Source organism: Carassius auratus, chromosome 17, assembly GCF_003368295.1.
Source record: "Carassius auratus strain Wakin chromosome 17, ASM336829v1, whole genome shotgun sequence".
In the NCBI taxonomy this organism is placed as follows: domain Eukaryota; kingdom Metazoa; phylum Chordata; class Actinopteri; order Cypriniformes; family Cyprinidae; genus Carassius; species Carassius auratus.
The window spans coordinates 1,494,325-1,521,329 of record NC_039259.1 but is presented as its reverse complement, the minus strand read 5'-3'; the positions used below and the strand labels follow the sequence as shown (position 1 = coordinate 1,521,329).

At 42.5% G+C, this 27,005-nt stretch overlaps 1 protein-coding gene across 1 annotated transcript in view; it reads left to right on the top strand.

The window, feature by feature from the left end:
- The window catches only part of LOC113116942 (FLVCR heme transporter 2), a 40,501-nt gene that overhangs the window by 3,975 nt on the left and 9,521 nt on the right, over nucleotides 1-27,005 (top strand). Inside the window, exons 4-5 of the mRNA XM_026285249.1 lie at nucleotides 5,954-6,021; nucleotides 6,536-6,639. Of these exons, the coding sequence (XP_026141034.1) occupies nucleotides 5,954-6,021; nucleotides 6,536-6,639 (172 nt within the window). The remainder of the gene's footprint in view (nucleotides 1-5,953; nucleotides 6,022-6,535; nucleotides 6,640-27,005) is intronic.

The following is a 27,005-nucleotide window of genomic DNA, read 5'->3' as shown; positions in this document are numbered from 1 at the left end:
CAGCTTTACTTTCCATAAAATCAGGTGAGAATATGTCCCTCTTTGGCTGTTTTAGTGATGGCAGAAAATCCACCAAGCTTGTGTTTGATTTAGGGTCATTTATTAGTTACCTATTATTTAAACTTTTTTGTTTGCTGTTTAAAATAATAAGTCCATGTAACATGTAACTTTGTCATGTTACAATAAAAGACTTATTGGTGCTATGGTAAGAAAGAAAGAAGTTCAGATATATAGTGTGGTGGCAAAACATTAAACAATTAAACATTAAACAATAATCCCGTTTAAAAGTCTTGCTCTACCATTTTGGACCTGGGACTGGAGATTGCAATAGTCCGATCTCGATCAAATAAATGCATGAATAACATAGTATCTAAGTCATTGAGTGGGAGGAAAGATTTAATTTAGGCAATAATCCTAAACTGAAAGAATGCTGATTTGTTCAGCAAATGTCAGTGTTGGGTCAAAAATGACTCATAAATGTCTTGCTTGAGTACTTACAGTGTTGGTTATAGGAACTAATGTTTTAAAGAGGATATTGGCACATTACAATAACTAAGCCTTACTATAATTACATGTAGGTTATTAATATTATTTAGTACTTATTGGTGTAATTACTCTGTATCAACATGGCCTTAAAATAAAGGGTAAAACAAAAACAAGCAGAAAAACACATACAGTTTCTGAATTCATATTCAGAGTTGAGTCCTGTACACATATTCAAAGTGATTGTCCAACAGGGGAGTGTTATTGTCAGATTTTAAAACTGATGTCAAAGTTTATGTGCGTTTAGCTTTTGATTAACTGTGACGGCTGGTGAAAAGACAATCCGGAAACAATAGCAAGTTAACAGGATTTAATGAGATGATGAGATATAATACAAAGACACACAAAGACGATGAGGCGATAACACTCCAGGGAGACGGTGGACGGTGAGAAATCCAGACGCAGTGGAGTGTAGGTGAGGAGTCCGGGTCTTGACGGCGTGAGGCAGCAGGAGAGAGTGGCACAGGAACTGCGGGGAACAGAGCCAAAGGTAAGTGTCCGTGGCTGAGTGATCGTGCGGAGAGTGGATGAGGTTCTGGGGAAAACACAGACATCCAAACACAAACTAACACAGAAGCCAGACGGGGGTAACACAACGACATGAAACAACGATCTCACAAACACAAGATGTGAGACAAGCCATTATATAGGAGATGAGTAATGAGTGGCAGCTGTTGCTGATACAATTAACGGAGACGCCCACAACTAATCAGTGCAGACGCAGAACACACAGAATTCACCACAAAGTGTAAACAACCCGAGATCACGGTTTACCAACCGTGACAGTATCCCCCCTCTAAGAACTCCTCCTGGAGTTCCCAGAAGGGCCTACATGCTGATTGAATTCATCAATAAGGGAGTGATCCAATATGTCCCTAGCAGGTACCCAGCTCCTCTCCTCCGGACCGTAACCTTCCCAGTCCACCAGATACTGGAATCCTCGTCCCCTCCGTCTCGAGTCCAGAATACGATTTACCGAATATGTTGGTTCCCAATCTACGAGACGCGGCGGCGGGTGAACCGGAGTAGGCGGATTAATACGTGCATAAAACACGGGTTTAATTTTGGACACATGAAAGGCGGGGTGTATCCTCTTGTACGCAGGAGGTAGTTTGAGGCGGACTGTCACCGGACTAATGATCTTGGTGATAGTAAACGGGCCAATAAATTTGGGAGCTAGTTTATTCGAAACGGATCGCAATGGAATGTTACTGGTAGAAAGCCACACTTTTTGACCCACGACGTAGACGGGAGGCTTTGACCGGTGGCGATCGGCTTTGGCCTTAGTGTGCTCCCTCACCCGGAGCAGAGTCTCACGGGCTCTGGTCCAGGTGCGGTGGCACCTCTGGACAAACGCGTGAGCGGAGGGGACCGCGACTTCAGATTCCAGACTGGGAAACGCTGGTGGCTGGTACCCTACACTACACTGGAACGGAGAGAGGCCCGTAGCTGACACTGGCAACGAATTGTGGGCGTACTCCACCATAGAGAGTTCTTGACTCCAGGAAGAAGGATTCTTGGAGACCAAACATCTCAACGTCCTTTCTAAATCTTGGTTGGCTCGCTCAGATTGTCCGTTGCTTTGGGGATGATAACCCGACGACAAGCTAACTGACGCTCCTAATAACTTGCAAAATTCCTTCCAAAATTTGGATATGAACTGGGATCCCCTGTCTGAAACCACGTCTACCGGGAGGCCATGGAGCCGAAAGACGTGATCTAAAACAGTAACCGCTGTCTCCTTGGCTGTCGGTAATTTGGGCAAGGGAATGAAATGTGCCGCCTTCGAGAACCGGTCCACTACAGTCAAAACGACTGTCATGCCATTAGAGGGCGGGAGGGCGGTAACAAAATCTAGAGCGATATGTGACCAGGGTCTCGAAGGGACAGACAGGGGTTGAAGGAGCCCATCAGGAGGTCGGTTAGATGACTTACCACTGGCACAAACTGAGCAAGCCAAAACAAAATCGCGGACGTCGCGAGCCATATGTGGACACCAGAATCGTTGTCTAACCAACCCATTAGTTCTACTTATCCCTGGATGACAAGCCATGTTGGAACAATGACCCCACCGGACAACTTCGGAACTTAACTCCTCCGGCACAAATAAGCGGTTCGGTGGGCAACCAGACGGAGGCGTTACCCCTTCTAAGGCCGTCTTGACCTTCGACTCGACCTCCCATACGAGTGCTGAAACCACTAATCTCTCAGGCAAAATACACTCGGGAGTAACGGGACGGGCGGAGGGATCAAAAAGACGTGACAAAGAATCGGGTTTAACATTCTTGGAACCCGGGCGGTTCGATAGGGTAAAATCTAAACGACCGAAAAAAAGTGCCCACCGAGCCTGCCTGGAATGAGTCTTTTAGCAGTTCTAATGTATTATAAATTCTTATGATCGGTCCAAACAATAAAGGGAACCCCTGAACCCTCTAACCAGTCCACCCGATAGTAGCCTCAGGTTTACTATCGGGCTGACTCTTTTACCGGGCAAGAGTAGTTGTTATGATCAGCGCCTCCACAGTACAAACATAGTCCTTGGGACCTCCACCATTCCCTCTCCCTCCGGGATAACCGAGCTCGACACATCTGCATGGGCTCGTGATCGTCGACAGAACCGACCGTGTTCTCTCGACTCAAGCGCCCCCTACCGGAAGAGAAGGGTAGTCTGTAAGGACTGTGTTGACGGCCCAGGAGATTAAACCTGGCCTCCACCCGCAACGCCAGGTCAATAAGTTGGTTGAGGTTTGGGGGCAGCTCGAGGAGGTAGATCTCCTGCTGAACACGGTCAGATAACCCATGCAGAAATCTATCCCACTGCGCCGCCTCGTTCCACTGGCACGCGGCCGCCAGGGTCCGGAACTCGATGGAGTATTTGGTGACAGATGAATGTCCTTGTCGGAGTTCCGAGAGGCGATGGGCGGCCTCCCTGCCGGTCGCGGCCAGGTCGAAAACTCTCTTCATCTCTTCAGATAGGAGGTGGAACGAGGCACAGCACGGATGTTGATTCTCCCACACCGCCGTTCCCCATAAGGCAGCCTTGCCTGATAGAAGTGTGAGCGTGAACGCTACCTTGGATTCTTCTGCGGCGAAAGTACGGGGCTGCAGGGCAAAATGCATAGAGCACTTGTTAAGGAATGTTCTGCAATAAGTTGGCTCACCAGCGTAACTCTCCGGTGCCGGTAGTCGCGGCTCAGGCCGGAAGTGGTCCTGGGGAATCCCCGTGGGAACGGTCGGCGCAGGCGGGGCGATGGGCGCAGTGGGAGACGTGAGCTGATGGATCTGCTGGGTGAGCACGGACACCTGTGCCACCAGCGCTTGGACAGCGCGTCCGGTGTTCGAGATGCTCTCCTGCTGCTGTTCCATTCTCTTGACGCTATGGTGCATGAAACCGGTGAGGGTGTTGGTGCTCGCTGCTTCCATGTTGGGTTAGATCGTTCTGTGATGGCTGTTGAAAAGACAGTCCGGAAACAATAGCGAGTTAACAGGATTTTATGAGATGATGAGATATAATACAAAGACACACAAAGACGATGAGGCGATAACACTCCAGGGAGACGGTGGACGGTGAGAAATCCAGACGGTAGTGGAGTGTAGGTGAGGAGTCCGGGTCTTGACAGCGTGAGGTAGCAGGAGAGAGTGGCACAGGAACTGCGGGGAACAGAGCCGAAGGTAAGTGTCCGTGGCTGAGTGATCGTGCGGAGAGTGGATGAGGTTCTGGGGAAAACACAGACATCCAAATGCAAACTAACACAGAAGCCAGACGGGGGTAACACAACGACATGAAACAACGATCTCACAAACACAAGATGTGAGACAAGCCATTATATAGGAGATGAGTAATGAGTGGCAGCTGTTGCTGATACAATTAACGGAGACGCCCACAACTAATCAGTGCAGACGCAGAACAACCCGAGATCATGGTTTACCAACCGTGACATTAACCCAATATCCACCCAGTGTCCAAATGTTTAGCTGTTTGCTGCATCATATATGATATCAGCCTCTGTGTCCCGGTGTTATTTTTTTGTATCTTTGAGATATTTTTTGAGTTTTGATTAATAGTTTAGATATAGAATTTAATAATCAACAGGCATACACAGGAACTAAAAGACATTTAACAGCAGACAGAGAACTCCTCTTCGCTGGATTTTTACTGCATTTGGCATTGCATTACTGCAAACTATTGTTTCACTCTTAACTTACTAAATCTTTATTAAACTCATCCTTCATTCCAGTTTTCCTTAGAAAATTAAACAAATATCTCCATCCTTCGTCATAATTTCCATATGTTACTATATATATATATATACAGACCAAACGTTTGGACACACCTTCTCATTCAAAGAGTTTTCTTTATTTTCATGACTCTGAAGACATCAAAGTCACACTGAAGACATCAAAACTATCAATTAACATTCATAGTTTTGATGCCTTCAGTGGAATTATATATGGAATTATATACATAACAAAAAAAGTGTGAAACACCTGAAAATATGTCATATTGTAGGTTCTTCAAAGTAGCCACCTTTTGCTTTGATTACTTCTTTGCACACTCTTGGCATTCTCTTGATGAGTTTCAAGAGGTAGTCACCTGAAATGGTCTTCCAACAGTCTTGAAGGATTTCCCCAAGAGATGCTTAGCACTTGTTGGCCCTTTTGCCTTCTGTCTGCGGTCCAGCTCACCCCTAAACCCTCTCGATTGGGTTCAGGTCTGGTGACTGTGAAGGCCAGGTCATCTGGCGCAGCACCCCATCACTCTCCTTCTTGATGCCTTCGGTGTGACTCTACAATTTTCATAGTCATGAAAATAAAGAAAACTCTTTGAATGAGAAGATGTCCAAACTTTTGGTCTGTACTGTATATATTTAACATTATATTCTATTATACCTATTTCCCATAGGTGATTCGTTAGACAGCAAACATCGGGAACACTATTTAAACACATGACACAATGGGACACACCTGGGAACAAATTAAATTATTAATGACACACAGCTGGAACCAAACTAATTAAACGGGGAACACCTGGAACTAATAGAACTGAGGACAGGAACAAGAAACATGACCAAATAAGGAAAACCAGAACAAACATGTGATAGCGTAATTTAAGTTCTTTGATGCATGTAAAATGTGCAGGATTGTCCCAAAAAAGAAAAGTTACTTTGTCTTTAAAACTAAAGTGTCAATTATGTGACACTAGAATCGCCAAAATTATAATTACAAAAATGTCTGTTTTCAAACAGGTCTCCCAGTTGGGCTACTTAAATAACCAGATTGCAATCCTTTTTCAATTCTGCCCTAAGTAATCTACACCTTCTCTACCCATCAATTTGTCATTTTACCAGTTTGAATCCTTTGATTCATATTCATTTGACAGTGTAATTCTCCCTGTGTTTGTGTTTCCCAGGACTGAATGTGGGATGCTTCTATGCTGTTTCCACTCTGTTAAACAGGATGATAATAGAGCATTACCCTGTGAGTCCTGCTGTCAACATCCTCGAGTTCTTATCATCCTCATCCACACTACAGACACAGGATAGCAGTAGCTGAACCTCAAAGTGATGCATATGCACAAAAGAAAATATCACAGTATTACCATGTTATTATTATGATTATTATTATTATTATTTTATTTTTTATTTTTTTGGAAATGGTATGATTGTAATAACGTGGCATTTTTTTTTTAAGTACCTTGAAGTACCATGTACATATCATGGTCAATGATTATGATAACTGTTCAGAACTATAGAAACATCAACTTTTATGATTGTTAAAGTCATAAAGCATGTGTCGTGCGATAAGTTCACTGTGAATCTCTGAATTGCATTCTTAGCAAATGCTCTGTGAAAGTCTGACAGTAGTTCTCAATTTCAGCTCAGACTCAGTGTATTGGGTTATCTAAACACCATGGAATAAAGTGCATGAGAACATGGTCTTACAGGGTGATATATTAAAGATATCTCAGATGTCATTATTGTCTGAAGCACAGGGTGAAGAGGTGAATGCTGGGAGAATTGGCTTGACTCTCGTAATCGCTGGCGTGGTCGGCTCTCTGCTCTGTGGAATCTGGCTAGACAAGACCAAGACTTATAAGTAAGTCATGCAATTTCTATTGTTTCATGTCCCGGAGGACCACATATCATGATAGCAATGTTTATTATTTTTTATTATTATTATTTACATTTCATAATGTGTTCTTGTCATTTCGACCTGGAGTATCTGACTGAAACTTACGTTGCTTCCACCCACTTCACAAAAATGTATATTTTTTATATTTTTGGAATGTATTTTCCTCACATAATGACCTGCCTACAAAAAATAAAAACTAAAATTATAAATGATTCATTATGCTATTTTATTACGAAATATTGGATTTATTCTTTTTAACTTTCAGCTAGCACAGGATTTGTACTTTTTGCAACTGATCATTGGCCTCACAGATTGTAGGCCAAATTGATCTCTTTGAGAAGATTTGATTATAATATAGCATAAGGAGAGATTTGAATGCAAGCAATTAATTCGGGAGAGGATAGTCAGTTTATATATATATATTGCATGCGTATTTGTGTAATTAAGTAATGTAATTAACATTAAATGACCAGGCATTTGAGGATCACAGCTTATATAAATTTCACTAGTATATTTGTCACATGTTCCGGTTTTCCTTATTTGGTCATGTTTCCTGTTCCTTTCCTCAGTTCTGTTAGTTCCAGATGTTCCCCATTTAGTTAATTTGGTTCCAGCTATGTCCCATCAATGTCTGTGTATTTAAAGTGTTCTCAGTTCTTAGTTCTTTGTCTGCTGTTAAATGTCTTTCAGTTCCTGTTGATGATTAAATTCTATATCTGAAGAGTTCTCCTGTCTCCTCACTCTTTCCTGGGTGTAATGTGTATGTAGATAGGAAATTATTGGATTTCCTTTTAAATATTTGTACTTTTTTTCAAGTATTTCAATTTTCAACTTTTTAAATTGTACTTTTTGCAACCGTTTACTGTTTGCTACTTGCATATTTGTTTTATTATGTATTGTGAAATGTAGTAGCAATTTCTGAGGAGAAATTGTTTCAAATTATACCCTACACTTTTTTTTTTTTTTTTTTTACTTTGATAGTGAATTTTCTCCCCAAGGCTTTTCCTACAGTAAATTGTTCAAACTCTTAACTTTGACTCATGTTGAGCAGCGGAATGTCTGTAATGCTTTTTCCTCTAAAACACAGCCTCTGTTTCTCCTAATCTCATCATGTGTGAGAGGATTTACCACGACAGATCAGCGGTTACTGGGTTTATTACTCATACTGACCTTGATTCAAGAATGGGATTATGGAGAACACTCTCTGGTCTTTACTCTCAATCCTAAATATGTGCTTTTAACCCTGTAGAGTACTAATAATTAATCATTGTAACTGACGTTATTTCAGTCCTGTCACTGTGAGCTTTTATTTAATTTACTTGTAATTTGAGTAGCAGCGGAGTAAATTCTGGTTGTAACAGTGTTACTGTGTGTGCAAATCACACTGTACTTGAAATATTAAGTAATTTGTCAACCTCACTACATTCAAAATGTTTCAAGGTTGATCATGATGAGTTGAAGAGCACTGCAAAAATGTCTAAATGCCTTAGTCTACAGGTGCATAAAAAAAAGAATACAATGGAAAAGGTCTTTATTTTTTGTAATTTCATAATAATAATAAAAACTTTATTATATTCTAGTTTCATTGTACACAAACTGAAATATTTCAAGATTTATTTATTTATTTATTTTTAAATTCTGATGGTTACGGCTTAGGGAATTAAAAAAAGAATATTTAATTTTGAGCTTGATTAGTTTGATTAATTTTGAGTATAAATACTGGGCTAGTTTAGAACATGCAACAACAATTATGGGAAAGACTATTGACTTGACAGTTGTCCAGAAGACAATCATCAGCATCCTCCAAAAGGAGGTAAAGCAACAGAAGGTCATTGTTGAAAGGGCTGGCTGTTCACAGAGTGCTGTATCAAAATATATTCATAGAAAATTGACTGGAAGGAAAAAGTGTGGTAGGAAAATGTGCACAAACAACAGGGGATGACCCCAGCCTTGAGAAGATTGTCAGGAAAAGCCAATTCAAGAACTTGGGAGAGCTTCACAAGGTGTGGACTGAAGCTGGAGTCAGCGCATCAAGGGTCACCACACTCAGACGTCTTCAGGAAAGGGGCTACAGCTGTCACATACCTAGGACCAAGCCACTCCTGAACCAGAAAAAAAACATCAGAAGCATTTCACCTGGGGTAAAGAGTTAAAGAACTGGAATGTTGCTCATTGGACCACAGTCTACTTTTCAAATGAAAGTAAATTTACCATTTCATTTGGAAATCAAGTTCTGGAGTCTGGAGGAAGACTGGAAAGGCACAGAATCCAAAGTCCAGTGTGAAGTTTCTGAAGTCAGTGATGATTTTAGTGCCGTGACGTCTGCTGGTTTTGCTCCATCGTGTTTTATCAAGTCCAAAGTCAATGCAGCCATCTACCAGGAGATTATGGAGCACTTTATGCTTCCATCTGATGACAAGCTTTATTGGAGATGCTGATTTCATTTTGCAGCAGGACTAGCACCTGTTCACAGTGCCAAACCACTTCCAAGTGGTTTGCTTACCATGATATTACTGTGCTTGATTGGCCAGCCAACTCACCTGACCTGAACCTCACAGAGAATCTATGGGGTATTGTGAAGAGCAAGATAAGTGACGTGACATTCAGCCAAGTATGGTGACCCATACTCAGAATTCGTGCTCTGCATTTAACCCATCCAAAGTGCACACACACAGAGCAGTGAACACACACACACACTGTGAACACACACCCGGAGCAGTGGGCAGCCATTTATGCTGCGGCGCCCGGGGAGCAGTTAAGGGTTCGATGCATTGCTCAAGGGCACCTAAGTCGTGGTATTGAAGGTGGAGAGAGCACTGTACATGCACTCCCCCCACCCACATAAGTAACATCTGACAAACAATCCAGAGGAGCTGAAGGCCACTATCAAAACAATTTGGGCTTCAATAACACCTCAGCAGTGCCACAGGCTGATCGCCTCCATGCCACGCCGCATTGAAGCAGTCATTCATACAGGAGTCCCAACCGAGTACTGAGTGCATAATTAAACCTGCTTTGGAAATCTTCAACATTTCTGTTATGTAAATCTTTTTGTATTATTATTATTATTGATCTTTGAGAAAATACTGAATTATTTAGAAGATACTTAAAACTGAATTCTTAATTTTCCTAAACTGTAAGTCATAACCATCAGAATTAAAACAAAAAAACTCTTGAAATATTTCAGTTTGTGTGCAATGAATCTAGAATGAATGAATGAATGAATGAATCTTTTTAATTAAATTAGAAAAAATAAAGAAATTTTCCATGATATTCAATTTTTTTTAGATGCACCTGTAATTGTCTAAACATCAGTCCACCACACTCTTCATTAAGAGTCGATATTTTTGTGCTTTGTGCCAAGAACAGTATTTTTTGGTATTCAATTAACTTTAATCATGTAAATTAACTTTAACTTCAAACTGCTCCTTATCCACCTGCAATCACCAGTTCACTACAAATACCACACACACACACCCAGTCAGCGTAAACAAGGTTTAACCAGAAGGACGGAGGCTTGTGGCCCTGCATTGATTACCGTGCCCTCAACAATATAACTGTAAAATTCTGTTATCCTCTTCTCCTCGTCCCAGCTACCATGGAACATATCCGTGGTGCCACTTTGTTCACCAAGTTAGACCTCCGCAACGTTTACAACATCATCTGGATATGTGAGGGGGACGAGTGGAAAACAGCTTTCATCACCCCTACAGGCCACTATGAATACTTGGTGATGCCGTATTGACTTGTCAACGCCCCCTCTGTATTCCAGGATTTCATACATGAGGTGCTCCGGGAGTTCCTCCACAAGTTCGTCCTCGTCTACATTGACGACATCCTCATTAACTCCCGGAGCTTAGCGGAACATAGTCGCCACGTTGCGGAGGTCCTGCATTGCCTAAGGGCCTTCCACCTATACCTCAAGGCCAAGAAAATGCTCCTTCCATCAGCCCTCAGTGCAGTGCCAATTTTTACTGGCGTTTCATCCAGATCTACAGCTCCATCACCAACCCTCTAACCAGCCTCCTCCATAATAAATCCAAGTCTCTTTCCTGGACACCTGCCGCCACGGAGGCCTTCAACTCTCTCAAATAGGCTTTCCTACCGCTCCACTCCTGGTACATCTTAACCCCAATCGGCCCTTCGTCGTTGAAGTCAACACCTCCACCACTGGAGTGGGAGCGGTCCTATCCCAGCAGCAGGGGAGTCCCAGCCACCTCCATCCGTGACGCCCTGTCCCGGTGTCACACCCCTGAGGAAAGCCTAGAAGAACCTGAAACTACGCACAGAACTCCCTACGACAACAGGGTTTTTATTTTTATTTTTTTACTTGATGTAAATAATAGATTTGTTCAGCGATGTCATTCATAGTAGGAATAAAATGCACATTTAAAATGAAAAGGGCCCACTGCATGAAAACAACACATGACTATATTTAACAAACTAATAAACACAAACAAGATTAAATGGAGCTAAAACTTCTATTAATTCTGAATGACAGCTATTTACACATTCCCATTAATATTTAATGTATTCAGGAGCAAGGGAGTACTGGTTTCCATCAGCCACAATGCTTGGTAGAAGATTTATGAAGGTCTGGTCTGTACATTACACCAATCAGTGCACTATAGAAATCAGTTCTGTTTTTGTCTTGTTGCTTGGCAAATTGGATTGAAGAGTTGGTTTGTTTTTAAAATGTAAACTGTTTCTATCAATTAAAGCACAGGTTTAATTAATAACACATTTAAACAACACTTGCTTTACACTGTCAGGTTATACTGAAATAAAACTGAACAAGTGAAGTAAATTTAAATATCCTTTGAGACGCGAGCAGCATTTGCCTGATGTAGAGACTTTCCTGTTTGTAGAATATTGATTAGCAAATGTGTTCTCTGTTTCTAGAGTTATCATCCACCTTCTGATATTAATAGATGGTGATTGTTATGTAACACAGTTGCTCATATATTTGTCTGTGAATGCATTCTTTCCATATCCATCATGAAAGCTCTTCACTGTAGTCGTCTCTCTTATCTTTTGTGAGGCGCTGGTTTGAAAACTGCCTGTTCAATGAGCACACATCATCCTGGTGCTTGTAATCGGCTCAGAGTCGTTTGAGTCAGAATTGCCCCTGGCAGATCCCAACAGCAGCGGTGAAATGGGGCGTTTTCTTACGCATGGTTGTACTGAATGGCTTCATAATACACTGTTTATTTAGAGGGAGCTAAAGACACAAAAGACCTAATTACATGTACAGGAATTTTGTTTTTCTGCTGAGGCTGGTTATGATTAAAAAAATACATGCTTTTCCTAGAAATATGTGTGGATGTGTGCCAAAGCAGTTCTTTCGGATTCTTCAGACATGTGACAAATCGCCTCCCATAACTTAACATTTCCACTTCAATATTCATCACAGATGATCACTACAATGTTCTCAATACAAATCTACCATTTAGTTAGATTTCCTCTTTATTTGATAAAAATGTATATTACGTAATCATGCACTCCTGCAGAATGAGGCTGTTATCAATAACTCAATACCTTTATTAAATTTAGATGAAAATCCATATTTAACAAAATATGTGTGCATTTTAAAAGTTACATAGCTACCATATTCTGTCAGAAATAACAGGCTCATTTTGAAAATATACCTTTTTTACTTTAAAGGTTTTGTGTGACTGTGTCCCTACGTCTCATAAACACTGTCAAGTTCAATTCAGTTCAGTTCGTTTTTAAAATCAGGCAATAGCAAAACCACTCTTCATCCTTCCTTGATAATGGCCTTGTTTTCTTTTTTTTTCTTTCTCAGATTTCACTTCAACTGTGTTACAGGGGACTGACAAGGATGATGGGATGCAGATAGTTGTAGTTTAAAACTTTATTAACAAAATAAAAGGGAATACAAAAATGGCAAGAAAGAAACACAACAGCTTTACACATGACACGCAAAGACAATACTGGACAAGGAGCTAAGAAAACTGAAGGTATCTAAATAGACAGAAAAATAAGAAACTTCAGGGATTTAACAGTATGAAAATTTCCTGTCACGATTATAGTGACCAAAATTATCACGGTTATATTACTGACACATACATCACTTCAAGTTTAAATTTTAAAATCAACAAACAACAAATAAAATTACTTTGTTTGCATAATCACTAAAACAATAAAATTACCAATGATGACCGTATTTTAAATGACAACATAACTGACAATAGTTTATCTAATAGAAGGTTCAAATATCTCATGTTAATGTTAAAAAAAATTCCTAAAAAGTTAAACCTCACATTTCAGCCTTTAAATAAAGAAAAGGGTTAAATCAAAATGATAATTGATTAATAAATAATATATATAAGTCTCTGTAAATCCACTCGCTGACAGCAGGTGGTGCTTATGGAACAGCAGAATTACAGCTGTTTCCATAATATCCATGGACTAGCAGCATTGTGAGTGAAACACTACTTTATTAGGTATTATATGGAGTGAAATGGGGAAACAAAATGCCATTGAATCTTTTCTGAAGACAGTCAGAATCTTCAGTGGGCATGAATAAAAGCCCCCTGTAGTGAATCCATGCATTTTATAAGATAAATATCCAGATTTCAAATGTAATAAACACTTTTTTTCTCACTTCTGCTGACTGTGGGAAACCGGAAGATGTGAAGCCGGATACTGTAGTTCTTCAGTGCTGCGTGCTTAGTGACGAGTGTGGAGAGAGAACAAAACAAAAGATGGTCACGAATTTTAAGCACAAAATGAGGATTTGTAAAGGATTTGTGGAGACTGGTAGTGTTGAAGATCTTTGCCTGAACTCGACGGGACTTTATTTATATCATCTTATGCGGGCTCGGGCCGGGCTCGGGCTTGCACTCCGGTTTGCGAGGTAAACGAGTGGTCATGTGATGTGTTTCGATTAGTGCGAGAAAGATGCGAAAATGGATGCTGAGTAGGTGTAATGGAGGCTTGCCTCTGGCGATTACAGTTTGGTTGCACCAGCAACTAAAGCAAAGTCTGAGTTGTGGAAAAGTTTTGATCATGTTTATAATGAGAATAATGAGTGAATAATGACGCACCATCAGTGAACAAAACATGTAGGCTTAGCCTAATCCCTGTGAGTAAAGGTTTTTCAAATGATAACTGGTAATGAGACCAGGTAATTCATTGAGTCTTAAATGCATAATATGGAGTATTTACGCTAATGTTGACATTATTCTTTTATTAAATGTCAGCTGCTAGTGGCGAAGCAAATCCAGCCGAGCCTTTATCTTAATTTCATTATTGCCAAATACCCATCTTAATTTAAAATTTATCTTAATTTAATTTGTTTAAAAAAAAAACTAGTTTGAGTTGGTCTATTTATAGGCTAAATTAACCTATACCTATTTAGAGTGCTGAGATGTTACAATGTCACAGAGGACTTATTTTATTTCTTTATTCCAACTTCCAAGTGGTCTAGTCTACGTTAGTTATGAATAAATTATGTTAAAACATGTATAAATGACTCATTCTTGACACAAGGATAAAGAGCTGTGTGTGTGCACACATTTGAATAATGTCGGGCTGTAAACGGGTTCCGGCTTTAAAAAGGTGTCGAACAAAATGTACTTGTCAGGTTCGGGCCGAAACCTGTCGAGCTCAGGTACTGTCTGGCCTAACTTTTAAGGCCAGATTACAGCTCTAACTGTTCCTCTTCAGGAACTCGAGCTGCGTCGAGAACGATTGGGGAACGCCTCCAACGGACGTCTCTGAATAACGTGTGTAATCAGTCCAATGGAAGGGCAAGATGTCATAGGCGGGTGACGTCAGAGACCAGAAAGCATAAAAGCATGAGCGGCGAAGCTGGTAATCAGCCTTGTGCTTTCAGCAAGTGCTCTGTGTGTGTGTCAGTCGCTATCTGTACATGTCTGTACTATCTACACATGCAGCTCCTGTGTTGTCTGCTTGAAAGTGCAACGTGCAGTGTCAGCTCTCGAGGGAGTTGACGGCTGCGATGCAAGCATTTTGCTTCACTCTCTGAAGGCTCTTTTTGAGGAGGAAGCTTTCACTGGCATTTCTCACGGTGCCAGCCCCGCTTTGACCGAGGCGGAGCGGTGGTTGTGCTCATGGGATTCGCTTTCGGATCTGCTGGAAGGAATGTAAGACGGGCAAGTCCCTATCTTCTTCCTTGACCACCAGATCCGGCGCCCGCTCACGGGGTTTCGGAAGCCCACGTTTGCGATACTTTCTCCCCAATAAGAGGGTGCGACGAGCTGCCTGTCTTTCTCTGAGGAGATTGATGTGGAAGGCGTCGATGAGCTCACCAGCTGCACAAGCATCAGTTGCACAAGCACCAGTTACACAAACATATTATGCCTAATATTATAATAAGCAGCATTAATGAAGCCTGGAGCTTGCGCAGTCGGCTCTCGGGGGGCTGATTGTGCTTTTCTTGCTGTTAAGCGCTCCGCTCTGGCCGGGCACACTCCGAGGAGTGAGTCCGTGCATGCAATCTTGTGGTTGCGGTCACACTGCTGCTGAGGCATGGCAGTGACCGCAATCAGGGAAATCACACATGATTTGGCAAACGGGCTAGAGACGGCTCGTCCTATCTCCACCCGTGGTCACTAGATCTAGAGCTCTTTCTCGAGACTTGGAAACCCATGCTGCGGTTTCTTCGTCCTCAGAGGCTGAGCTCGCTGCAGCATTCATCTTTCTCTGAGGAGATTGATGTTGTTTGTGTGACTGAGTAGCAAATAATAATAATAATAAAATAAAAATGGCATGTGCGCTGCCGAGGCAACACGTGTATTACATAGTTTCATTTTTATGTGAGTTTTTCTAAACCAGACAGTGTTGACTTGTCTGGTTATTGACTACATTTAATTCTGAGGAATAAAATGACATATTTATCTGACTATATGAAGTTAGATGTACAGGGGCTCTTGTACAGGTTTCTTGTGTGAGAACACGTGTTTACCTCTCTTTCTCTGAGGAGGTTGAGGCGGTCAGGGTCGGCTGGGCGGAGCAGTCCCAACTGTGTTCCAGCCCCTCATGCCGGAGTACTTTTGTACTCTGCCGACGCTAGAGTCAGAGTGGCGCTCCCAGGCCGAAAGCTTCTAGTGGAGAGCAGTTCTGCGGACTATTGTTTTCGCTGGATAGCCTTCATCATAACGTCCTGACTCCTAGGGCCTAGGACATTTTGAGGACTCCCTCTGGAGAAGAGTGGTGTACACCCCATTATACGGTGCCCATCTCTCATCATTGCCCTCAGGAGATCATTCTGCCAACCCTGCCGGTGTTCCAGGGTGCAGCGGTCTCTGGCGAGTGCTTCTCTCAGTTAACGCCCGGAATTGTAGCGGTGCTAAGAGGTTTGCGCCCTCCTGGGAAGTTTCCAGAGCAGCTAGTTTGGCTGTCTCCTGACGGTGCGCCGCTTCAGGGCACCGAGCTAATTGCTCTGATGACACCAGAGATCAGTCTTGAGAGGCTGATTCCCTTAGTAGACTATTTGACAACTATTTGAAAACTATTGCCAAATGTGTCTCAGTGGGTCCTACACACTGTAGTGAGAAGCCACAAAATCCAGTTCTGGTGGTTCCCAAGCATGCCTTGGTAAAGGAACAGAAGTAGACTCTCTCTGAGGATGGAGGACATCGAGGTGGTCCCTCCTTGGGTTGCAGAGTCTAGGTCCTACAGCCGGTACCTCACTGTTCCGGGGAAGGATGAGGTGTTGTGTCATTTTTTTTTTAGATCTGTGCTTTTTGAACCACTCAGTCAGGGGACACCCTAAAGTGGTGGCTCAAGACCAAGGGGTTCTCCCTGAGGGGAAACCAGAGTGGCGCTCCCAGGCCGAAAGCTTCTAGTGGAGAGCAGTTCTGCGGACTATTGTTTTCGCTGGATAGCCTTCATCATAACGTCCTGACGCCTAGGGCCTAGGACATTTTGAGGACTCCCTCTGGAGAAGAGTGGTGTACACCCCATTATACGGTGCCCATCTCTCATCATTGCCCTCAGGAGATCATTCTGCCAACCCTGCCGGTGTTCCAGGGTGCAGCGGTCTCTGGCGAGTGCTTCTCTCAGTTAACGCCCGGAATTGTAGCGGTGCTAAGAGGTTTGCGCCCTCCTGGGAAGTTTCCAGAGCAGCTAGTTTGGCCGTCTCCTGCCCGTGCGCCGCTTCAGGGCACCGAGCTAATTGCTCTGATGACACCAGAGATCAGTCTTGAGAGGCTGATTCCCTTAGTAGACTATTTGACAACTATTTGAAAACTATTGCCAAATGTGTCTCAGTGGGTCCTACACACTGTAGTGAGAAGCCACAAAATCCAGTTCTGGTGGTTCCCAAGCATGCCTTGGTAAAGGAACAGAAGGAGACTCTCTCTGAGGACGGAGGACATCGAGGTGGTCCCTCCTTGGGTTGCAGAGTCTAGGTCCTACAGCCGGTACCTCACTGTTCCGGGGAAGGATGAGGTGTTGTGTCATTTTTTTTTAGATCTGTGCTTTTTGAACCACTCAGTCAGGGGACACCCTAAAGTGGTGGCTCAAGACCAAGGGGTTCTCCCTGAGGGGAAACCAACTTCGCATGCTAAAGGCCATGTGGCGGTGCCTACATGCCTTAGAAATGTGGAGAAAACCTTGGTTCTTGTCTTAGGGCCCAGTGCTGGGAGCTCCTTGTTGCACGTAATGCTAGCGACAGACGCATCCCTCACCGTCTGTGTGCTCGCGGTCTGTGGAGTGGCTACCATCCGACATGGCATTTCATCTGCCCGAAGATGCTGGCCGTGCTTCGAGCACTACATTACTTTCTCCCAGACCTAAGAGGTCACAATGTGCTGCTGCGCACCGACAAGACTGCAGTGGTCTCTTAAATCAACCACCAAGGGGTTCTGCACTCACGCCGTTTATACAAACTAACGTACCAGATCCTTGTGTGGTCCCAGGGTGAACTACTCTCGCTGAGAGCAGTCCACATTCCTGGGCATCTTAATATGGGAGCAGACATCCTGTTGAGGCAGGGGCCGAGGCCCAGGGAATGGTGGCTTCACACCGAGGTGATGAAGCAGAGTTGGAGAGGTTGGCCAGACTCGGGTGGATCTGTTTGTGACTCGAGAGACATCGCACTGTCCCCTCTTGCTTCCTCTGACTCATCCAGCTCCACTGGGGCTGGATGCCATAGTACAGATGTGGCAGAGACTTCATCTGTGCATTTTTCCCTTGATTGCCCTGCTCCCAGGAGTTCTGGAGAGAGTGCGCCGGGACGGAGTCTGGCTGCTGTTAGTAGCCTCGTTCTGGCCAGGCCAGGTATGGTTCCTGGGCCTGATTTCTGTTTTGACGGCACTACGTGGGAGGTTCCCGTCAGGAGAGATCTCCACTCACAGGCGGAGGGTGTGCCCCCACATGGAGCTTAGAGGCTGTAGGTGTGGTCTCTGAGGAGGCACAACTCTTAGCTTCCGGTCTCTCAACCGAGGGTGTTAAGACCGTTCTCCAAATCTAGATCTCCCTCATGGAGGAAACTGTATGCCTTGAAGTGGAAGCTTTTCACTTCTTGGTGCGGAGACCACCAGCTCGACCCAGTTAACTGCCGGTTGGTACAGTGCTGGAGTTCCTGCAGTCTCTCCGCAGGGGTGACCTACTCCACCCTGAAGGTCTACGGGGTGGCCATGGTGGCCTACTGCGCCCCTCTCGGTGGCCAGTCAGTGGGCAGAAACCCTCTGGTTACATGTTTCCTCCATGGTGCGCTGAGGCTGATGAAGCCTATGTTAAGCAGTGATCAGGATGCTATCCTAAGCCTTGAGTCCTCTGATCTCCCCTCTCCAGGAGTCAAGACTCACTCCTTCTGAAGTTTGGCCAAGTTCCTCGAAGGAACGAGATGCTCCGTCACAGTGCCACACTTCCGGCATCTCTGCATCCGGCATCTCTGACCAGCGCTTGCTTCATCCTTTGAGGCTGATTACCGGCTTCGCCGCTCATGCTTTTATGCTTCCTGGTCTCTGACGTCACCCGCCTATGACGTCGCGCCCTTCTATTGGACTGATTACAGATGTTATTCAGAGACGTCACGCTGGAGGGGTTCCCCAATCGTTCTCGACGCAGCATTTTGTTCCTTTGAGGAACTAGGGTTACATACGTAACCTTAGACATTTAGACACACACAATGTATATGTCTTCTATTTTCCACCTGCATGTCTTCTGCATCCCCCAGTCAGAAGATGTTAGAAAAAAAGTGTTTATTAAAGCATCAACAAGTGTTGACATTTCCCAACATCACAGCAGTAATGACTTTATGAACTACTTTACTTCTAAAATCAATACTATTAGGGATAAAATTGTAACCAAGCAGCCGTTAGCTACAGTATTGCATCAGACAGTGCACTATAGATCCCCCGAGAAATAGTTCCACTCATTCTCTACTGTAGAGAGGAAGAATTGTATTTTTATTGTAACTTGTTAAATCATCTAAACCAACAACATGTATTTTGGACCTTATTACATCTAAGCTCCTAAAAGAGGGCCTTCCAGAAGTCATAGATTGTCTTCTGACTATTATTATTGTCATTGTCATTAGGATATGTCCCCAAAACCTTCAAACTGGCTGTTATTAAGCCTCTCTTCAGCCTCTCATCACAAAAAACGAGAACTTGACTCCAAAGAATTAGTTCATTATAAACCGATATCGAGTCTGACTTTTCTGTCCAAGATACTAGAAAAGGTAGTATCCTCACAATTACAGTATATTCCTTCTTAGAGGAAAATGGTATCTGTGAGCAGGGCCGTATCTGGGGTTAGCTGGGCCCTGGTGCAGGTTGTACCAGTGTGTCCTGTTTGAAATTGTTTAATTTGTATGTTCGTTCTATTAATTTATTTGTTCTATTTCCACGATGTTTTCATTTATTCAAGTTTTTGTCCAGGTGCAGCAACCAAATAATTTCATTTAAAATAGCACTGCATAGTCTTCACTGTAAAAATTCAATATAGACCTACAGTCAAACTAAATCTATTCAGACACCTTCAACATTTCTCACATTATCACAGTTTATCTGGATAATGTCAGATAACTTTGATAGAAAGGTATGTAATGGATTACAATCAACCAAAACTTCAGACAACTCTTAATATGACAAAATTTACACAACTATCAATATTTTGTTGACCAATTACCAAGCAATGCTTAATTTGCTTCAGACTGTGGTGTGAAAAGGTTGCATTAGCATTTCAGGAAAAAAAAAAACATAAGCAAAACATGGTCAGGTCAAAGTGTTGGTATGACTGTGCATTAATTCTTGTAAAATCTACAAAGTAATTCAGTCAAGAGCAGTAAGTGATTTTCTTTCTTTCATTTTCTTGGATTAACATTACAGCAGTTAGTAGCTAAATTTGGCACGGTCACTTTAAGAGACGATGACTGCATCTAATATAATACACATCCAAATTTTTTCTCAACTGTTTACTTTCAATTAAGACTTAACCGACAGTTTTTTTCGAGCATACTTACAAGGACGGATATTTTTACATATGTTGTATGTATTTGTCGGTATAAGAGGAAAAAGAGGCAAATTCGGTGTTCAAGTTTTATTAAATGCCTTTCTACAGCACTATTCGGACGGAACTAGTTTTCTAAACTATGTTTGAGTTTCGATTGTTACCACCTGACGTCTGTGATTTTCATGTACCAATTCGGACGGGACTAAAATCTCTGTGTTTATTACAGAGGTGGGAGGGTCTGATTTGTGCATCTGGGCGTCACAGAGATCACGTGCTCTGTATGCGTGCATTGCATTCATTCAGAATGATTGCCTTAGTATTATTACACAATAAATACTAAATGGCTAGTATAACAAAACCATGTTAATGTGTGTTTCCTTTAGTTTAACATGTTTTCCTTTCTTTTTTTTTATTAAATGTAATTAAAACATTATGTAACTGAGTACATAAATGAACGTGAGTAATCTTACCTGATGCTAATATTACAATAGCCGGTATTAACAGTTTATGCGATCTTGCTCTTAATTTTATTATTTGTATTTTTTTTTATTATTATTTATTGGCCGCTAAGCAAATATATCAAACATCCGCGCGGTAAAAGCATTTACGGTAATTCACGTTGGCCAAAACACACAAGGAAATGCGTTGTGAAATAAAAATCACCGGCAATCACAGACATTCGCATTCGGACAGGATTAGTTTTCTCAGAGGATCACTGAGTTTGCTGAAAAACAGTAGGTAATTTGCTCTGGAATTATCACAGAGGTTGTGTGAGAAAAAAACAGACGTGGCAGATTCGGACGGGATTAAAATCACCAAGTACGTCTGTGAAACGCAGATTTCTCTAACGACCCCCTGTAAAACTAGTCCTGTCCGAATAGGGCTTATGTGTGAGCCCTGAACACCAGAACACCGCCCTTTCACATCCTTTTCTGTTTGTTTAAACAATTGTGATTTGTATTTGTTTGTTTAGGTGCAGGAGGAAAGGCTAAGTACTAGGGCCGTTATTCTTCAAGCTTTACATGTTACCATCAGGAGATATCATCAGGAAACATGGTGTTAGGTTTCACTGTTATGCTGATGATACTCAGCTCTATATTTCTTCGCGGCCCGGTGAAACACACCAATTTAAAAAAACTAATGGAATGCATAGTCGATATAAAAAACTGGATGATGAGTAATTTCCTACTGCTAAATTCTGAAAAAACAAAACAAAAGGGGTTAATTATAGGTCCTAAAAACTCTGCATGTAATAACCTAGAACACTGTCTAAGACTTGATGGCCACTCTGTCAATTCTTCGTCATCAGGTAGGAACCTAGGTGTGCTATTTGATAGTAATATTTCCGTAGAAAGCCACATTTGTAGCATTTGTAAAACTCTATATTTCCATCTCAAAAATATATCTAAATTATGGCTTATGCTCTCAATGTCAAATGCAGAAATGTTAATCCATGCATTTATGACCTCAAGCTTGGATTATTGCAATGCTTTATTGGGTGGTTGTGCTGCAGGCTTAGTAAACAAACTACAGTTAGTCAAAAATGCAGCAGCAAGAGTTCTTACTAGAACCAGGAAGTATGAACATATTAGCCAGCAGAGCAGTAGGCCTGGGTGGAACTGACAGGAAAAAAGAAACCACAGCAGAGCAGATGGGGCTGAAGATCCCCATGGTGGATAAAATGGAGCTTAAAAACCACCACAGCAGAGGAGGTGGAGTTGATGATCAAAAATGAAGAGCAGACAGGACTGGAGACCACCATAGCAGTGCAGATGTTGCTGAGAAACTCCAAAGACCAAAGATCATCAAGACAGAGTTGATGGAACAGAGGACCACCATGGTGGATAAGCCAGAGATGACCAATAATAGACCATAACAATGGATAGGCTGGACTAAAACTGACACCATAAGAGGTTAGAAACGGCCTCTGTGGTCTTGACAGAACAGACTCAGAGTTTGAGAACACCCTCCTTGGTTATGACAGGACAGGCAACGGGTACAGTGTTGGCCCCAGTGGCTGTGACAAGACAGGCAGGGAATTCTAGGAGCCCTCTGCTGTCAGAACAGAACAGGCAGGAAGGACCTGAGGTGAATAGCTCTGCCTCTGGAGGATCAGGATAAGGATCATACACCGCCACCTCTAGAGAATCTGGAGCAGACACCTTGTGTGCAGACCAAACACTCAGAATGGCAGTGGCCTTTTCCTAGGAGCACTGAAGATGGTTGGAAGGACCTCTGCGACCACCTGACGTAGATGTGCTGGAAACTGAGCTTGAGAGCGCTGAGGCTGTGGGGATGCTGGCAACTCATACCGACCTAGCCGGTTGGTCCCTTCCAGCAACAGCTTACCAACAACCAAATGAAAATCATTGACGAAGACACACACAAATGGACACACACAAATGGAAGCTAACCAGTGTTGGGTATAGTTACTTTGGAAAGTAGTTAGTTAGGTTACAACGTTACCATCAATTAAAAGTAATCAGTTATGATACAGCGTTACCTATTCATAAAAGTAACGCGTTAGAGTACTCATGCGTTACCAAAAATTAAAAGCCGTTTGCAGCAGCTCACACATGACAGACACAGCCCCCGGCCCCTTTAAATGCACCTAGAAGTCGTGACTCCCGACAATGAATAACATCAGTCATCCGACTAAATTAACACTGCAGGATAACAATAACAGGAAAGACAGTCAGCAATCGGCTATTCCACATGGCGTTTTATTTATTTATTATCACAGAACATATTATTAATCAAAATTCGCACCTAACGTTACCCAGCCCGGGTAGCCTAGGCTACTGTATATTATGAGCACCACAAGATAACTCCTGATTTTTCTTTAACTTTAAATAATGCAGTTATCAAAGTACAAGTATGCTTACTTGTAAACACAACCCTAAACATTAAAGATTTAAATCCATTTAGAAATGATGAACAACCAGCCAGCCAATGATCTAACAGAAATTAACAGCTGCCTGTCAAACAAAAATGATAACAAACCGAATTAAATCCTTCATTGCCACACAGGCAAATGACAAATCGCTTAATAGCCGAACTAATTATTATTAAAGTGTCACTCACAGTCACAAGCCTAAATTCACTTTAACGCAGTCCTCTTACATTTACTCTTCAAAGTAGTGATTAAAACGTAGCGTTAAATTTGAGGTAGAATTTTTGGCGGTCGACAGAAGCTTTTCACCAAAGCAGAGTGTGCATTTTACCGTTATGTTCTTTTCTTTTTCGTTGACAAATTGAAAATAATGTGCGTACTTCCATAAACCAAACGCTGTCCTCTCTGCTATCTTGCCGGGAGTTCGAAAAAAAAAAAAAAAAAAAAACACACACACACAGGGTCAGGTGCAGGGCACAGACGCATCACAGCCATTGACTTTACGATCACAGAGCTTCGGCTCCGCTGATACATCCGCAGGTGGCACAGTAGACCTAGGACTACTGTCTGACAAAAAGCAGGCTGCAGTCGGGATTTTCCTTTCCTTAAAATAACGGATTACTTTTTAAAAAAAAATAACGAAGTTACTGATTACTTACGCACGAAACTAACGCGTTAAGTTACAAATTTCAGGAAAAAAGTAATTAGAGTACTCTAACGCGTTACTTTGTAACGCGTTACCCACAACACTGAAGCTAACAAGGAAACTAGACAAACCTGGCATTGCAATCAAGGGGACCAATGAAACAAAAGGGCTATGAATGAACTACAAAAACAGGAAGTACAATTTAAAAGTTCAAACAAACTAAAAACATGTAACAAGCATGCATACAAAATGCAATAAACTTGCTATCTATCTGTCTATCTTGCGCTCAGATGCCTGAAGTTTCAAGAGCTTGTCTGCCCAATCAGTCCTGCTTATTAATGGTAAACTAACTTTGCTTGTTGTACTTGAGGGAGCCCCCCTCCATGGATGAGTAATACCCTTTGCTCAGGTAAAGTCAACAAACGGTCATCCTGTGTGAGACGGAAGAGATGGATAGATGCTAGGTCCATTGTATTTCTTGGTGTAGTAGTTTGTCAAGGTGCATTCAGGCAAAGATAAGTTGATGTGGATCTAGTTAAAACCTAAAACTTATTTAACACAATACAACAAATAAAGAAAACCCACAAATGGTGAGAGACAACAAACTTAACAGCTTTACACACAACATGCAAAGACAATTCCAAACAAGGAACCAAGGTAACTGAAGGCAGGTAAATACACAGGAAAACAGGGAGCTTAATAAGACACAGGTGAACATAAATGTCACGTCCTCCCCCCAGTCTAGGGTCGGGGATTCCGGACAAAGTTAAAATAAAGAATTTAGACTAGGCCCGCCCCTCTCCTGTCCCAGCTGACACAAACACAACGGAGCGAGAGTATACCTAAGAGAGAAAGTTTTTAATTCACAAAGTAACATAACAGGAAGCGTGAATCTTCAGGAGGGGTTATAGCCAAAATAACAAACAAAAGAGGAACTAACTAAGACATGATTAAACATTAACTTACCTAACAAAACCAAAACCCAAAACAAAATACATCAGTCTCCCCTTTACTCCCTAGCCCTCCAAAAACAGGAAAAACAAGGGATCATAAAACAAATGGCAACCTCCTCCCTACGGCTTCCAAAACAAACAAAAGATTACATTAAAGCAAACATAAGAACAAAGAACTCTCACGGCAACCACTTAACAGCTACCATCAGGACAACCAGTGCGATGAATGTCTGGGGCAGGAGACGGCGGGCAGAACGGCAGCGGCCAATACCGTGGAGCTCTGCAACGCGCATACACAGCGAGCACACAACGCCGAACCAACCACGTCAACCGACAACCCACATGTCGAATGACCGACGCGCACTCCTTCAGTGCCATCCTCCTCAGCTTTTAAGCATGCTCCATCCTCCACATAATCACCTGCAGCTGCATCCAATTAACACTGCGTAGAGGAAAAGAGATAAAGAGAGAAAGGAGGGAAACTGCACAACAAATAATCACCACAACAAAGACAGATAATAAACAATTAAGTCCAGAGGACGTAACACCCCCACCCTTAATTACAAAACCCGATTTGTAGTAAAGACAAAGGTAGCAAGCCATGCAGTTTTCAACAGGCCATCTAACTATCGTCTGTATAAACCCGGGACAATGCATCAGCTACAATATTCTCTGTACCTTTCTTATAACGGATGTCTTAATTAAACTCTTGCAAAAAGAGTGCCCATCTCATGAGGCGTTGGTTAGTGTTAGACATACGAGCTAAAAATATCAGAGGGTTGTGGTCTGTGTACACCACTATGTGATCACCGGAGCTTAGGTACACTTCAAAATGCTGAATAGCCAACAATAGAGCTAGAGCCTCTTTCTCTATGTTGCGATAATTCCTTTGACACCTGTTGAACTTCTTTGAGAAATAGCTCACTGGATGTTCGATCCCAGCATCATCAGCTTGTATCAGCACCGCGCGAGCACCATTAGCACTCGCATCCACCTGCAGACTAAAAGAAACAGCAAAATCCGGAGCCTGGAGAACTGGAGCATTGCATAACAGATCCTTAGCAGAGCAAAAAGCGGTTTCACAAGTTTCATTCCACACAAATTTACGTTCCGTGCTCAGCAAGTCAGTAAGAGTTGCAACTACCGAGGCAAAATTCCGACAGAAACCTTGGTAGTACCCAGTCATTCCCAAGAAACGCTGCAAATCGCGTTTATTAATAGGTGAAGGGAATTTCACAATGGCTTCAAACTTAGCCTGAACCGGTTTAACCTGACCTTGTCCGACCAATTTACCAAGGTAAGTCACTACGGCCTTAGCAAATTCACATTTACTGAGGTTAAGTGTCAAAGATGCTTTAGCCAATCGCTCCATAACTGAACCAAGGGTGCTTAAATGATCTTCCCATGTCAGACTATATATTACCACGCCGTCTAAATAGACTTCGCAATTTTGCACATCTGACAACACAAGATGCATCAACCTTTGGAATGAGGCAGGTGCATTGCGCATCCCGAAAGCCATGACCGTGTACTGCATGAATGTGTCAGGTGTAACAAACGCAGAAATTTCAGAAGCGCGTGCTGTTAATGGCACCTGCCAATAACCTTTTAAAAGGTCGAGTTTAGTGACATAGCTTGATGAACCCACACGATCAACACAGTCCTCCATCCTAGGGAGAGGAAAAGAATCAGCCTTAGTAACATCATTTATTCTGCGAAAATCCGTGCAGAATCGAAACGAGCCATCAGACTTTTGCACAAGTAGACAGGGCGAGCTCCATGGACTCTGACTGGGTACAGCAAAACCGTTACTCACTAGATACTTGACTTCATCTTTCATTGCTTGACGTTTATGTGGATTAACTCGATATGGGTGTTGTTTGATCGGCGTACTCTGACCCACTTCAATATCATGCATTAACACATTTGTCTGCGAAGGAACATCACCAAACAGTATAGAATGCTTCTGAATCAGTTCAATTACATCACGCTGATTCTCAGACAAATACGAAAGGTGGGATGGCAAGGTGGCTACGATAGAAGAATTCGAAAACCTCCCACAAGATACTTGAACATCCTTGCCAGTGACCTCACCTGTCTCTAGTGCACCAATGAGAGATGGTTCAACAACATTCGTAGTAGTCACAATTTCAGCAGAAGGGTTGACTTCAGGCACATCTCTGGCAACATATGCTTTTAACATATTCACATGGCAAACTCTACTGTTGCGTCGTCGATCTGGAGTTAAAACTGCGTAGTTAGTATCGCTCAGTTTTTTCTCGATTTTATATGGACCGGCAAAACGAGCATGCATAGGAGAATTAGGCACAGGCAGAAGGGCAAGCACAGAGTCACCTGCCTGAAAGTCACGAACAACACTTGTTCT